At 40.2% G+C, this 16730-nt stretch overlaps 1 protein-coding gene across 1 annotated transcript in view; it reads right to left on the bottom strand.

Moving 5' to 3' along the window:
• Positions 1-16730, bottom strand: part of cpne9 (copine family member IX) — a 96956-nt gene that overhangs the window by 54553 nt on the left and 25673 nt on the right. The window contains exons 3-7 of the mRNA XM_074642996.1: positions 9947-9993; positions 6488-6591; positions 5111-5150; positions 4264-4266; positions 750-826 (exon numbers count right to left, since the gene is read on the bottom strand). Coding sequence (XP_074499097.1) covers positions 750-826; positions 4264-4266; positions 5111-5150; positions 6488-6591; positions 9947-9993 — 271 coding nt within the window. The remainder of the gene's footprint in view (positions 1-749; positions 827-4263; positions 4267-5110; positions 5151-6487; positions 6592-9946; positions 9994-16730) is intronic.

Here is a 16730-nt window from a genome sequence, read left to right as displayed (position 1 = left end):
CACGTCAATTACAGCTTCTGTTGCATATGCTGCTCTATGAATGTTACTGTGAAGAACTGTTTCCCTGCACCTTGTGTGAGCTCCACAGCGATACCTTGTCCTTGCAATAAATGGGTTCCAATTTGGCTCGTTACTTCTCTGACCTCACATCTCTCTGTCTCCCAGCATTCCTCTCACCCCTCAGAATACACTGTAATATCTAACAATGAAGAGATACAATACAAATAGGGATTTGTGCTCTCAATGAATGCATATTCCCCCCTTTTATTATAGATGTCTACCATCCAAATATGACCAAGCAGAAAATATGAGTAGATTCTGTATCTCTTTGTCAATATCAAAGGTTGTATTGACTTCCTTCCTAACAAAATACCGTCACATGCTTCAGTCACTTTTGTGTAACATATAAAAAAAAACTCAATACAGCAACAACAGCTCAGTGTGCGATGATGCAGCAGGCCGATCTGACCTCTCACTCTCTGATCTAACCATATAACAGATGAGGCTATTTAAACTTGGTGAGTCTATAGACATCGCATTAGTGAGATGACTCATATAGTGTTGTTTACCACAGCAGCCTTTAATAAATTTGAAACGAGCGACGGATGGGGACTCATTTCATTCTCACTTTGCCGGCTTTCAAGAAAGTATTTAGGTGCATAATCATGAATATGATTCAACAATCTGAAATTTCTCATTGATACAAAAGCCAGGATGTTATACAGTAGGATGTTGTTTGGGGGACTTACGAGAGGGTTCTCTCCAGCCGCCCTCCTGTGGAGCCGATGATTTCTCCAAGGGTGCAGAAGGTCTGTCCAAGAAAGTCCTTGGAGGGGGGATAGAAGAGAGACAATTAATTGCATGACAGGGCCAAGATAGTCCAGCCAACAGTGAAGTACCGTAAATAGGTTTTTCTGCAACTACAGTCACTTTTGACTCTCCCAAATTAAAAAAAAATTAAATCAACAGTTTTTAACCATAAGAGTATTTAATAGATATAAACAGGTACACACAATTACATGTAGTGGTTAATATTTGAATCTCTAACAAGTTTGTTTTTTTATGGTTTTCATAACTTATTCTTACTAATTATCCTTTCCGCAACATTCCAAGAACGTTCATTTTATACATTACATTTTTTTGATTTCTATAATATTTTTTTATTCATTTTCATCATGCTTTGAAAATCATTGTAAATATTGATGTAAAAACACTTTTTAAAAATAGGTGATTTTAGGATTTTCTCTAGAAGTGTGGGACAGGCGCACTTAGATAAAAAAAACATTTAAATGATTTGTAAAGTAATAAATATATGAAACAATTCCATTTGGCATAATGTCATATTATAATTGAATTAGCTCTTTTAACTAGGGCTGTCAAAGTTAACGTGGCAATAACGTGTTAACGCAAATTTGTTTTAACGCCACTAATTTCATTAACGCATTAACACAATCGATCTTTCGGAGGATTTCAGCGGGCTCAGTTTTAAAGCTAGAGTAAATATACTGGTATCATGTGAAACTAAAAAAACCTAAGGAATCCATTGATACCAACCATGCCATACTACCTTGTTACAAAGGAGGCTAAATAACGCTCCAAGCGTCCCTTGACCTCTGACCTCAAGATATGTAAATGAAAATGGGTTCTATGGGTACCCACGAGTCTCCCCTTTACAGACATGCCCACTTTATGATAATCACATGCAGTTTGGGGCAAGTCATAGTCAAGTCAGCACACTGACAGCTGTTGTAGCCTGTTGGGCTTGAGTTTGTTATGATTTGAGCATATTGTTTTATGCTAAATGCAGTACCTGTGAGGGTTTCTGGACAATATTTGTCATTGTTTTGTGTTGTTAATTGATTTCCAATAATAAATATATACCTATATTTGCAAAAAGGAAGCATATTTATCCACTCCCATGTTGAAAAAAGTATTAAATACTTGACAAATCTCCCTTTAAGGTGCATTTTGAACAGGTAAAAAAAAAATTGCAATTAATTTGCGATTAATCATGATTAAATATTTTAATCGATTGACAGCCCTACTTTTTACGTATCTCAACATCAAGACCAGAGTTGTGGGACATGAAGAAAAGTGTCTGGGCTCATAAAATGCTTCATACATTTTATGAAATAATATTTCAATATGGGTAGTAACACTGTATATATTTATCATTATCAAGCATTGCACTGCAAATTTTAACATAAATCCAAAATTTCCTTGCTGGGACCTAAAAATGTCCGAAGTTACACAAACACCCAAATACGACCTGCAGATAACTTAAAGAACAGTTTAGGGTTGCTGTAATCATTCCTCCTGTTCATAATGGCCCTTCAGTTTTCCCTCTTTGTGTTACTGTTCCTCTGCCACGGCTCAGCAATGTAACACACACCAAGGAACCGAAAAAACGGTGGTACTAAAAAGACTAAGTATGGAAGACATCCTTGTTATTTGTCTAACACAGACAGCTGAAACATCATATTAGCCTCAGATAAAACACACGTAATTTTAAACTTGAAAAAAATTATGATTAATCGCAAATTAATCACATTGTTTTTATCTGTTCAAAATGTACCTTTAAGGGAGATTTGTCAAGTTGCAATACTCTTATAAACATGGGAGTGGGCAAATATGATTGCGTTATGCAGATGTATGTATATATTTATTATTGGAAATCAATTAACAACACAAAACAATGACAAATATTGTCCAGAAACCCTCACAGGTACTGCATTTAGCATAAACAAATAACATAAATCATAACATGGCAACCTCAAGCCCAACAGGCAGCAACAGCTGTCAGTGTGTCAGTGTGCTGACTTGACTATGACTTGCCCCAAACTGCATGTGATTATCATAAAGTGGGCATGTCTGTAAAGGGGAGACTCGTGGGTACCCATAGAACCCATTTTCATTCACATATCTGGAGGTCAGAAGTCAAGGGACCCCTTTGAAAACAGCCATGCCAGTTATTCCTCGCCAAAATTTTAAAGTATGAAATGGTTGGTACCAATGGATTCCTTACGTTCTCTACTTTCATTTAATGCCAGTATATTTACTCTAGCTTTAAAACTGAGCCCAGTACAAACGCGTTATTATCGCGTAACTTTGACAGCCCTAGAACATATCCTTTAATAATGCCCTGCTTGATTGCAGCCACTGTGTGATTCTTAATTTTACACATATCTAAGATAACACAGTGTGCTAAGGTTGTTACAGATTCCCATTAGTTTATTATTTAAGGAGCTCTTTCAACATATGAGTTTATAAGTTAGCACAGGGGGAACCAGCTCGTTAATATACATGAACATTAAAGTAATTACTCTACACATTTCCTGGACCTTGTGTGCTTATATAAACAAGTTTACCACTGAAAATAATGGGCTCAGTAGCAATTATGAAAGACCATTAAATCAATAGGGATAGAGATAGAGATATTAAAGTTATTAAAGTTCCATTAAAGTTTAATCTCATCTTATTGAAGTGTCAATGTAAATTAAACTTCAAATTTAGGGTTTAATTCCACCTTTTATATAAGCATGCATTAACGCAACTAGGTCAAGTCCATGAAGTCCTAGCGGGAGTGCAGTATTCAGGTGCTTGTTGACTGATTATTCTTAAAAGCACCACGGTGTGCATAAGGCATGTCCTCATGGTAGAAAAGAAAGTGTTTTTCCCTTCAATCAGCATTTTCATTGAACAACAGAGTTTGAAGTTTACAACCAGCCCACACGCGGAAACATATGGCAATATAAAAAAAGACGAGATGACACGACACAATGAAACTCCTGCACAACAGCAGAGGGCAGAGCACTATGTGTCGATGTTTGTTGTATGTGGGGGAGCAAGTGGAGGTGTGAGTCCCACAAACTGAATAAGTGTGTAGCTCCTGTAAATGTCCCGACGTGCACAATCTGCTGTAGTATACCGTCTCGAACAACAACAGCTGCTTTCACTTTGAAGTCGAGAGCTCTGAAAAGTTGCTTTACCTGAGCGATTGATGAAATGCAGACAGACAAAATGAAGAACAAGACTACGTGGGAAGCGTTCCGGGTGAGAGCTGTTGGTGTTTGTCCTTGATGAAATGAGATGAAAGATTGGGAGAAAAATACAATAAAATTAAAGTGAATAAAACACAGAAAAAAAATCTCTTCTGGGGACACTGGAATATATTGGAAAATGAAAAAGTGAAATGAATGAAGGATAGGCTATTATAATACCAGGACTCATGAGGGTAACACAATCTGAATTCACTCCACTCACCTTCTGCTCTCCCACGAGTTGATTTGTAAAGAAGAAAAGAAAAAGGCTTAGTCACAAGATGGATTTACAGTAAACTAAATACTAAATAGATTCATTCAGGCTAAATCATCATCAGCTGCCGACCTCATTCACTGTAAATTAGTGTCAGTAACGATTGACAAAAATCTGGTCCTTTCTCAAGGTTCCATGGTGGAGAGGAGGTTGTGCTCCTCTAGCTCTATTTATTTGGCGTGGAGAGGTGGCTAGTTGCTCTGTTTCTATCTATCTGGCGTGGAAAGGAGGTAGTGTTGCTCTGGCTCTACCTATCTGGCGTGGAGATGAGGTTGTGTTGCTCGGGCTCTATCTTTTTGGCGTGGAGATGAGGTTGTGTTCCTCTGGCTCTATCTATCTGGCGTGGAGAGGAGGTAGTGTTGCTCTGGCTCTATCAATCTGGCGTGAAGAGGAGGTTGTGTTGCTCGGGCTCTATCTTTTTGGCGTGGAGATGAGGTCGTGTTGCTCTGGCTCTATCAATCTGGCGTGGAGAGGAGGTTGTGTTGCTCGGGCTTTATCTTTTTGGCGTGGAGATGAGGTCGTGTTGCTCTGGCTCTACCTGCTTGGCATGGAGATGAGGCATTTTTTCCCTTTTAAATTTTTTTTTCTCTGGGTGGGAGTTTTTCCTTATCCATTGCGAGGGTCGTATCCTGTACAGATTGTAAAGCCCCCTGAGGCAAATTTGTGATTTGTGATTTTGGGCTATACAAATAAAATGGACTTGACTTGAATATTTTGCGATACATTTGAGGGCTAACTGAAGATGTCAGCGCTGGGTCAAAACTGTCATTTGAGTTCGACATACTAGTGTACTTACGTGTTTGGAAATGTTACAGCTTCTGGAGTCCACATTGTACCTGAGAATCCAAAAAAGAGATTGGTGATAAGATTGGAAGAACTGGTGACATTGAATTTAAAGATATTTAACGCAACCACATGTACAGATCCACTAGTCTAGAGAAAATGGAGCTGTTTACTTCCGAAAGAAACAATTCCCTTGCTTCATTTTATTGCGTGTTGGGCCATAACACATGACAGGAATGACAGGAATTTTTGTGAGCCGGTCATCTATGTGAAATAAACCCCCAGCAGGGCGATGCCGCATCGATTAATGCGATTAATCGCCCTGATGGGGTTTATTTCACAACAATGACCCGCTACCTGTACATTATCCCGCTTATTACACATCTACTTACTTAACAAGTCTATAATTTGACATAAAATCGGTCTGCCAGAGTCCGACATTGACACAGAACTGCGCCCATAGCAACAGTCTGTTATACATAGCAAGTCTGCTATAAAGAAATAACAGACCGTAGAACGCCTTGATTGACCAATCAGTATTGAGTTTTCAACAAAGCCGTGTAATAAGCTAAGCTAATTGGCTCCCAGCTCTAGCTTCACAATTAACACACAGGCAAGAGAGTTGCATCCTTCCTCTCATCCAACTTTCGCAAAAAAGCATAGGCATATTTCCCAAAATTTTTAGTTTTTTTTAAACTAACTGACTTCAAAGAGCTAAGAATAAAATAATATCTGAAAGTGCTATCTTGAAATTCACTGAAGTACCGATTGTTTCGCAAAGCATATTAGTTGGGGATTGAAAATAGGAAATGACCTTGCAAAGCAGGAGGGATGCTCTGGTGTTTGAATTATGTACAACACCAACATAATAGCATCATCACAAACAATGTTCCTGTTCCATTTTAATGTTCAAACTGAATACAAGCTTCTGCCCAACAGACCCCACTGAGTGATAAAAGCACATTTTTGTGCCTTGATTAAAGCTACAGAGGCATGCAAGTGATCTTTCACTCGTTTCCCCTTATTGATTAAGGATAACAGGTAGGTGAACTGAACAGAATAGCCAAGTGGGTCTACAGACACTTATTTAATCAGTGGGGCTATCAAGCAACCTTGGCAAGTGACCTGTTTTTTAAATCTCCTTCCATGATTGGACATCCCAGCATTTAATCTTAGCAGTGATTATAGCCTGTTCATTTATCCTGATCGCGAAAATTAGCTCTTCATTAAACTGAAGACCTGCAGAAAGAGAAATTATTCAAATGCAATCAAACTCATTGCTATTTTTGCCTCACCTCTGAATCCACAGCATAGCAGAATGTATATGTAAGTTTAAACTTAGATGGGTTGAGATTCCTTAAGAAAAAGTGAATGAAATGCTGTCACTTACACATCAAACCGTAGGTTTTGTCTCTCTTCAAAAAAGAAATCCAGGACGAACTTCCTGACGAAGTCTGGATTCCGAGTGTTGTCGATTACCTCTGTCCTGCCAAACTGCAAAAATAGAAAGAGCGTGGTAATTGGTGGTAATAGCAGCATTGATTAATGAGTCAATGCATGTTATTAGGCTCACATCAAGAAAAGTCAAATCACAAGATTCACAAGATTCAGCAGCAACCCTTATTACCATTGTAACATTTCAGTATTGGAATCCATACATACAAAACTTTTTTTTGTGTGTCAAAACTGTGCTGTGTGTTAAATCTTATGTCCCCAGAGAAATCATACAGAAAAAAAATTATAGCTGATTTGACCCAGCTCTCCACCCGCAAGCCCACAGAGTCCCAGGTCCAGCCTCCCTCCTGGGCCACGCTGTCTCTCCATCTCCCTGACAATCGCACCGGTAATCCCCCCGGTGGACTGCCAGCCTCGCCTACGCAGCCCGGCCTGACAGCACCGTGTAATGAGCTATTGATCTTGGCACTGCCTCACCACAGCCTCAATACCTCGATTCATGTCTTTAGTGCCCAGCGCACATAATCCATGCTTTCAACTGCGTCCCCAGCCTAGCCATTACCGAGGCCACGCAGGGGAGTGTAGTGGACCTGAGAACCTACCGGGGGTATCGACCAGAAGGGAAAATCCCATGATATTTCCTTGTAGTGTTTCTATATTGGGGGCTCGAGACCTTTGGTTATAATCTCATTCAGGCGTGATTGGTTAATAGATACAAGGGCATGCGTGAAGGTTAGGGAATCACTTTGTAACTGGGGAGATGTTTTTCATTGTCCACGACCTAGAGTAAGCAGAGCCGTTGGAAAGACAATTATTGGTTTCAGTATGGGCTGCATGTCCATGAGAATATCAAATGGGTCTGTTACAAAAACCATGTATTTATTTCAACTATTCACAACCTACACCTTTGATTTACAGTTCTTAAGTTAACCTCTGGGAAGAAATGTTTATTTTAATTAGGGCTGTCAAAGTTAACATGATAATAACGCAATTTTTTTTTAGCGCCACTAATATCTTTAACGCATTAATGCAGCTTGCAATTTTTAGGTGAAGATACTGGTATCATATGAAACTAGAAAACTTAAGGATCAATTTGTAACAGTCTATTGGTACCAACCATGTCATACTAGCTTGTTACAAAGGAGGCTAAATAAGGCTCCAAACTTACACTGAATTTTAGCAAGGAAAAACTTGCATGGCCATTTTCAAAGGGGCCCCTTGACCTCTGACCTCAAGCTATGTCTGCGAGAGTTTCTGGACAATATTTGTCGTTGTTTTGTGTTGTTAATTGATTTCTAATAATAAATATATACATACATTTGCATAAAGCAAGCATATTTGCCCACTCCCATGTTGATAAGAGTATTAAATACTTGACAAATCTCCCTTTAAGTAACATTTCGAACACATAAAAAATGTGCCATTAATTTGCAATTAATTGCGATTAACTGTAGGACAATCTTGCGATTAATCGCGATTAGATATTTGAATCGATTGACTTACTCAGGCTTATATCAGAAGCTACCCGTGCCGCGGTCCCTCTGGCCCCCTCGCTTCTTCGGTCTATGTGTCAACTGGCTATTTAATCTGGTTTTAGAGCATGTAATTATGAAGACAGAGTTGTCTGTAGTCCTCCATTGGCCACCACAGATGATATGTGGGAGCCTGTAAGTGGAGGATCATATCCATTGGCTGGGTAAAATGGCACCTCTTGTTATCAGAAAACAATTCAGTGCACAGCCTAATGCAGCGGGACCCAGTTCGACTGTTATCAAGCCATTAAATAGGCTTTATCAGTCGCTAGCATCACCATAGATGTGGGTCATTAGGGGCCTACTACGTCTACAACATTGTAAAAGTGAAAGTGAGACTTAAAAGCAATCCGTTTTTTAAAAAATGAATGAAACGTCACGTTTTGAACACAAACAAAAATACTTCTTAGGTTTAGGCAAAACAAAAAACCCAGTTAGGTTTAGGCAATAAAACTACAACTTCTTTAGGTTTATGCAAAAAAACAGTTTTAGTTTTAGCAATAAAACTACAACTTCTTTAGATTCAGGCAATAAAACTACAACTTCTTTAGGTTTAGGCAATAAAACTACAACTTCTTTAGGTTTAGGCCAAAAAAATACTCTTGGTGTAAGTTTAGGGAAAATCACATCCATCGTCCCCGACCTCCACCTCTTATGGAGTTTCACACTGTCTATATTACAACACCTGACTTCCACTTCTGCTCCTGTCATAACCACTAGGGTCGCTAGAGGTCGCTGTCGTGTTCTTTTATACCTTCTTTCGGTGATCTTCCATGTGAATAGATGATAAAACCTGCTAGTGGGTGTACTGATAACGCCTATTTAATATAAAACAATTATTTATTTTTTTTGCTAATAAGAAATGCAAATGCACAATTTGTCCCTCAAAGGACAAAATTTCATTTGTAAATTATATATCGAGTATTGCCACGATGAAAACATTATGTCAAAAGAAAACAAAGGATTTGTCAGGTTTCCATTCAAGCACAGTTATTTGCTCACGGTGTGTATGGCTGACAGCGAGATGTTTGCTCTGCTGATTGCAGTGCAATTCATGCCATGTTTTTGATTAAGCCCCGCCACGTGGAATAAAAAAAGGCGTGAGGTGTCTTGAAGTGAGGGGATCAGCAGTGGCAAAGCCCTCACTGACACATCAGTGTTGACTTTGAATTTGCAAATGGGTAAATACACCAATACAGACAGAATGCCATATAGGCAAATAAGATGAGGGCTAAGAGATGACATGGAAATGTGTCTGTGTGTTGGGGAGATGGAAAAAAATTGAGAAAAAAGGGAAGAAATTCAAAGAAGCAGTAATGAATGGGAAGTCCCATTACCCCACCTTACAAAAAGTGACAAAGGGTGAGACAGCAAGGAGTCGTGAGGAGCAGACGGTGAATATTTGATGGGAGCAAAAAGGAATCTCAATTCTCTTTCTCTTAGCCCCGAGTCATGATACGAGTTCCTTTTGTCTAGCATCAGAAACCTTATATAACGAGATCATTTTTATTTATTTATTCCTTAACCTTTACTATTAATTCATTCGTTTGGGTCAGGTAAATTAAGCTTATTTTTCCCCCTACCTGAGTCCATTTCAGACATTGGTTACACTTCTGTGGGCAAGCGAAGAGGTCGACACTTTCAATTTCCTACAACAATGTTCTCTGGGTTTGCAATGAGTTGCCTCTGGACTTCTTCTTCTTAATAAAACCCTCTCTTAGCCCTGACTGAAAGTTACTAGCATAAGGAAAACTATTGAAGTTAATAAAGTAGCATTCCTAAAAGAAAAACACACATATGGCAGACAGGTAGATATAAATATTGGATATTGATATTGGAGAGCAAAAGGTTGCTTAACTTACCTCCCTCCATTCTTTGGTTCCCACGGCCTGCAAATACAAGACGACCACTGGAAGGGAGAGAGAGGGAGGAGAAGAAGCCGAAGGGGAAGCGTGAAGAAAAGAAGAAAAAAGAAAGCTATTCAATTTTAGTGATTAGCCTGATGGTTTGTACATGTTGGCACCTGCAGCACCTGACAGATATTAAAACACTCAGGTAATAAAATCAATGTGACCCACAGTTATTTTCATTAGATCTAGAGTAGCTTAAAGCATAGTCAATAATTCCTTAATAAAAACCATTACATATCATAGTTAGAATGAGAAACTAAGGGATTTTAGTAGGGCTGTCAATCGTTTCAAATATTTAATCGCGATTAATCGCATGATTGTCTATAGTTAATCATGATTAATCTCAAATTAATTGCACATTTTTATCAGTTCAAAATGTACCTTAAAGGGAGATTTGTCAAGTATTTAATACTCTTATCAACATGGGAGTGGTCATATATGCTTGCTTTATGCAAATGTATATATATATATATATATTTATTATTGGAAATCAATTAACAACACAAAACAATGACAGATATTGTCCAGAAACCCTCCCAGGTACTGCATTTAGCATAAAAAATATGCTCAAATCATAACGTGGCAAACTGCAGCCCAACAGGCAACAACAGCTGTCAGTGTGTCAGTGTGCTGACTTGACTATGACTTGCTCCAAACTGCATGTGATTATCATAAAGTGGGCATGTCTGTAAAGGGGAGACTCGTGGGTACCCATAGAACCCATTTTCATTTACATATCTTGAGGTCAGAGGTCAAGGGACCCCTTTGAAAATGGACATGACAGTTTTTCTCGCCAAAATTTAGCACAAGTTTGGAGCATTATTCAACCTCCTTCGCGAGCTAGTCTGACATGGTTGCTACCAATGGATTCATTAGGTTTTTTAGTTTCACATGATACCAGTATCTTCACTGTAGCTTTAAAACTGAGTTATCGCGTTAACTTTGACAGCCCTAGATTTTAGCTCTTCAATATATAATGAACACAGTCACCCTATATACGGCAAAACAGGGGTACAGTTGAACTTTAGGATAATGAATTGAACACAAAACATTTTTTCTTGGGCTCATTTTCACTTTCCCGCCAGGTATACCTGCGTAACAGTGCAGGAGTAATCAATCTCTACATTTCCTGCCTTGCAGGTATGCTGTCACCACCTTCATCCAGGCCTCTCCCTGGCTATCAATATCTATAATTGAAAAGGGGCACAATTACTGTGTATGAGTCCTTATTCTTAGGGTCAAATGAAACATATAGCCTGGGTGTAGCAGCCAAAGTAATTATGACTCCTGTCTGTCGGGAGCAAAGGAGGTCACCACAGGTGACGTTATTAAAGACAAATGCCAAACGTCAACATGAGAAAGCACTGTTCATTTCTCATTTCTTACTGACAGTCAATATTGTTGTCATAACCACGATCGTTCCCTTACTTGTTCCCTCACTATGATGATAGGGTCCCCTAACCTTAACGGGTTATTTTAACCCAGACGATGAGCTTTCACTAAACCTAACCAAGTAATTTTGGTGCCTGAACCTAACCACACCTTAAAGCAGCAGTAGGCAGAATGCTTTTGGCATCATTGGGCAAAAAATTCCATAATAACCTTTCAGCATATTGTAATTCAAGTGTTCTGAGAGAAAACAATGGGAGACTTTGGCCAATCACAGGTCATTTCAGAGAGAGAGTGTTCCTATTGGCTCTTCATTCAATGGAAAAAAACTGTAAATCACTCACGAACTCCGATCAAACGGTTAAAACTAGGCAGCGCTGATCAAATATTAATCAATATTCTGTTACTGTAATGCCTATTTCTCGCATACAATGTTTTCAGAAACATCTTGTAGTGTACCGTTTAGCTGTAAAATGAGAAAGAGTGCTCCGGCTGGTGGGCGGTGCTTGGTATTTCCTCAACTGATCTCAACATGGCAGCCGGGTCTCAAACTTTACATGGAACCGGAGGAGCCGGGGATTGAACCGCCGACCTTCCGATTGGTGGACGAACCGCTCTACCTCCGAGCGACAGCCACCGCCAATAACCATAGCCACGATATTTATCCATCAAAAAGTTTTCTTTACAGTGAACATTGCAGCCTCACAAATTCATTAGCATTGCTATAGACTCAGTGCATGTAGTGTGCAAGTATCCTCAGTGAGTATGAGCCTAAGTTAAAGTACGGGTCCCCTGGTTAACCATTATTTGTGCTTTACTGTTTACAAAGTCTTACCACAGTTTGTTCACCACACCTTACATTTGTCTTCTGAGGAGAAACTTTGTTTTGAGTAAGAACTACATAAATATGCAATACAGCAGATGCAGCGCAATTATAACCCAAACATTCATCATGTTGTCATGTTTGGATCAAGCATATATAGACTCTTGCATAAGCAAACAATAACACTCACTAAAAAGGCCCTCATGGGATGTGTTAATAACTGGCCGAGTGTTGCTGTTTGTGTCTAGACGGGCACCTTCAGCCGCTGTGTGGCTCCGTGAAGTTTGGACGTTGGCTCTAATGAACTTCAGACTGTCGGGACCGGCAGACAATTAAAACCACATTTTCCCTCCTAATGAGCAATTAACAGAGGGGAGATAACGGAGAAAGGGCAGCAGGCAGCAATCCTTTTGGGTATTGTGTCCTAAGAAGAAAACAACCTTTTCTTTGTCAGATTGTTAACCATACGGGGAGCATACAGTGCTGCTTAAAAGGGTATTACAAGTCATTCGCTTTGTGAATAACATGTTAGCCTTCAATTAGATTACAGAACAGAAAACAATAAAAGCAAACACACTCCAGGGATTAAATCTACTTGTATATCAAAGTCATATCCCAACGCTCTCTCTCTGGTCCAACAACTGAAATAATGCAGAGTATGTCTCTTCATCAGACATCAAACTCACAGGACCTTGATGTTTTCCCCAAGGTTGCGGAGTAACACAGCCCGACAGAGGGCTCAGACTAATCCGCGTCAAGGCTACGTTGGTGTGCCGCGTCCTAAGAACCTGACTGATTGCCTGCTTTATGGAAAGTGACTGAGAAAGGAAAGAGCCCATCTGGTCAGCCACAGAGCGGCCAAATCACAAGGCAATTCGTTGTCTCACCAATTGATACTCCGACTACAACTCCTGACAATAGTCTGGCTGCATGGGCACCCGGGTGACTCCGAACGTGAATGAATCGGAATTGAGCACAAATCATATTAAATTCCCTCCGTGGATCCACGGCTTAATAGCAAAGAGAGTTCGACAGTGGCACAGAAAAAAGGACGGATCTCCGGCAAAAAGGGGCATGCACAGACATTTTGAGGGGCAGTGGGACCAAAGTATTTAAAAAAGGGCAGCCCCACACACCCACTGTATTGTCCCTACGCCTCCTCCTGAATTAACTCCCATCTCATCAAATGTCGATGCTCGGTCAGTTGCCTTCGGCGTCTGATACAAACGCACCGTTAAGCGTCTGTATTGCACCGGGCTTTCAAATAACTCCGATGTAAACCCATCCGCGTCATTATTAGACAATCAGAGTGACTGATGTAGTATAAAGAATGTGGAAGTCGGTGTTGGAACAAAGTCGGCGTTGACTCATTTTATCGTAGTTTTGTAGCATACTTATTTTACGCATATATACTTATTTTACGCATATATACTTATTTTAGCGGCATGGCGATGCAGTGGTTAGCACTGTCGCCTCACAGCAAGAGGGTCGCAGGTTCGAAGGTTCGAACTCCGGGTTCTCCGGCTTCCTCCCACAGTCCAAAGACATGCAGGTTAAGTTTATCGTTGACTCTAAATTGGCCGTAAAGGTGAGCGTGAATGGTTGTCTGTCTCTATGTGTCAGCCCTGTGATAGTCTGGCGACCTGTCCAGGGTGTACCCCGCCTTCGCCCAATGTCAGCTGGGATCAGCTCCACCCCCCCGTGACCCTGAATAGGATAAGGGGTTACAGATAATGGATGGATGGATACTTATTTGAACCCAAACCATGATCTTTTCCTTACTAGCCTTACCAAGTATTTTTGTTGCCTAAGTAAGCCTAAAAAGGTAAGTAAACCTGCGATGGAAGTTCATTTTGAAAAGAGACTGTATGCATGTAACGAGCGACAACTAACGTCTCTGACACATGCAAAACTGATGCTAGAGGGGTACCTACAGCGTCATAGTGTGAAGCGTGAGGCCACTGACTGAGCTACTACACTGATGAGTTGGGAGTGAGAATGTGTTGCCTGAATGCACCTCTTGTCAATAAATACATAACTGCTTCCAACTTTAACAAAAGATATGGAGACAAACATACTTTAATGGAGATAAAGTACATAAATTCCCTTTGCGGCCTCCCTCACCTCTTTCTCCCTCTGTCTCTGTCTCCCCTTTAAAGGGGGCATTGTCACTGTAACGTAACCTTGAACGACAGCTGGATTCTCGGGATGTCACGATGTCACAAATGTCTCACGAAAATCCATCTGGTCAGGCTCTGAGTAATGTGTTTGTGTCCGGCTCTCAAGACAACAGACCAATCAGCGTCCTGTGAGGAGCTTTGAATAAACAAGCAAACAGCATCGGAGGGCAGGGCTTCTGGGCTCAGATCGGCCCGCTCCGAACGGGCACGCCCTTCGACAACGCTGCAAGCAGAAATGCCGGGGGCCAAGCAATTGGCCCACTCAGAACAGGCACATGCTCCGAACAGGCAAGCCCTCCGACAACACTGCAAGCAACAATACCGAGGGCAAAGTGTAACACTTATAAAGAATCGACAGTAAATGCTACAATATGAAAATGTGAAATAATATATGAGCTAGCATAGGGCTAGGTTCAACTACCGGAGCACAGTGGAATGTTTAAAGAAGACTCAGAAGCAGGGATTTAAATGCAAAAATATACCGGCTTTAGTAGTATAGAAATATGATAAAAGATTTGACGTCACAAATATGAACAAAGGAAAAACTGCAGTATCAAGTTCAAAATATCTCAACTCTATCTTGGGTCTATCTTGGGTGCACCCTTTAACCTGCATTTTCCGTATTAACCTTAAACTCAAGTATAAGTTTCAAAATTCACATTCAGTTCAAACACTCATAAAAAATAAAAAATAATAATATCAAACATTTTACAAACACCATTCACTGAAGGAGGATATCCCACCACTCGGCCACTAACACACAGTTCCAGGAATTAAAAGGTAAGTTCAAGTCGAAGTCCAATAAAAAGGAGTCCCAAAAAAAATAGGAACGAAGTCTGGGGTGTTAAGAGTTCAGAAAGAAAAAACCTGACCTGTCAACAGACAGGGTCAGAGAAATATCATGAGTATCAATTATCTATCTATTTTGTCTGTAGTTACATCATTAAATTTGCATTGACACAAACTTTAAATTAAACAATTATATTTTTGTACTTGCCCTTTAACACGGCAAGTTATAGATCAAAACAGTTTAGCTGCCATAGAAATCAGCAAAACGTTACATAAAGTGCAAAATAAAATGACTTCCATTCATGGAATAACCTTGTAAATAAACAGCGTGTACCTACACAATAATTCAGTACAATGACTCCATTAATGCAAAATAAAATGAAATCCCTCATTGAAATGAAATGATCATGCTCACCGATTTCTGTGCTGAGAAGGCAAGAGAAGCACGAAACGAGGCGTCCAGGCAGAAAACCACGTGTCTACATAAACATACAGTATAGCTAATGAGGCTAATGTAACTTCAATGCCTTTAAATCAGATACATTAGCTTTCATTGTGGATGAAATTACAATGAAATAACTGGTTAATGGACCGTTTGTATTACCTGGCTTCTTGAAGCAGTAAACAAGGGAACGTTTTCAGCGAGGGAAAGTCACGGGGATGTCCGCACTTCCAAGCTAGCGCGAGCAGTTAGCGCGCGGCTAATTAGCAGCTAACAACAGCAACCGAGTTTACTAACTCACTTGTATTTACTCTCAACTACCGACCACTGCCGATTTATAGTCTCCAGTAAAAACCGTTTTAGTTGTAGCTCCTAGTTTTCTTCTTTTTCTCTCCTTATTTCTTTAACTTTTATATCAACACACTATCACGCTCTCCATCTCTCTGCATCTTGCGCTGGAAAACACTCACGCACTTGCTACCTGAGGGGAGCAGGTGGGCGGGACTAGTCGCCACACACTGGTTGGCTGAGATAACAGGTTCACAACTGTATTCATTGGATAGCAACCACAACTTGACACTTCACACTAGCTTAGTTATTTTTGCTTTAGTGACATTACAGAAGCACAGTAATTCATAATATGAGTGTTTTTCTTTCTTTTTAATGCAACCCATTATATCATGTGGGTTACACAAGCAATTTACCTGTTCCGAATGGACCAGCGCTCCCAACGGGCACGCCCTCCGACAACGCTGCAAGGCGCAATACCGGGGACCAAGAAATCAGCCCGCTTCGAACGGGCATGTGCTCCAAACGGGCACGCCCTCCGACAATGCTACAAGGATCAATACCGGGGCCCAAAATACTCGGCGCCAAAATACCTTGGGCAACCCTGAACCGGCACTGCACTAGTTGCACCTAAAGCTAGTGTTAGCAAGAATTTCCCAGATAAACATTACTATGAGGCTATGTGTAATTGTTATATAAGGCAATGATGTATACCTACCACCCACGCATTTGATGCAAAAGGATGCTTTCTAATGTTGATCATCAATATACATAAGGCCATAAAATCAGACCACAAAAGAAGACAATACTTTCCAAGCGATGTGT

Source organism: Sebastes fasciatus, chromosome 8, assembly GCF_043250625.1.
Source record: "Sebastes fasciatus isolate fSebFas1 chromosome 8, fSebFas1.pri, whole genome shotgun sequence".
Lineage (NCBI taxonomy): Eukaryota > Metazoa > Chordata > Actinopteri > Perciformes > Sebastidae > Sebastes > Sebastes fasciatus.
Note: the sequence above shows the minus strand (reverse complement) of the source record. Positions and strands in the feature narration are given on the sequence as shown.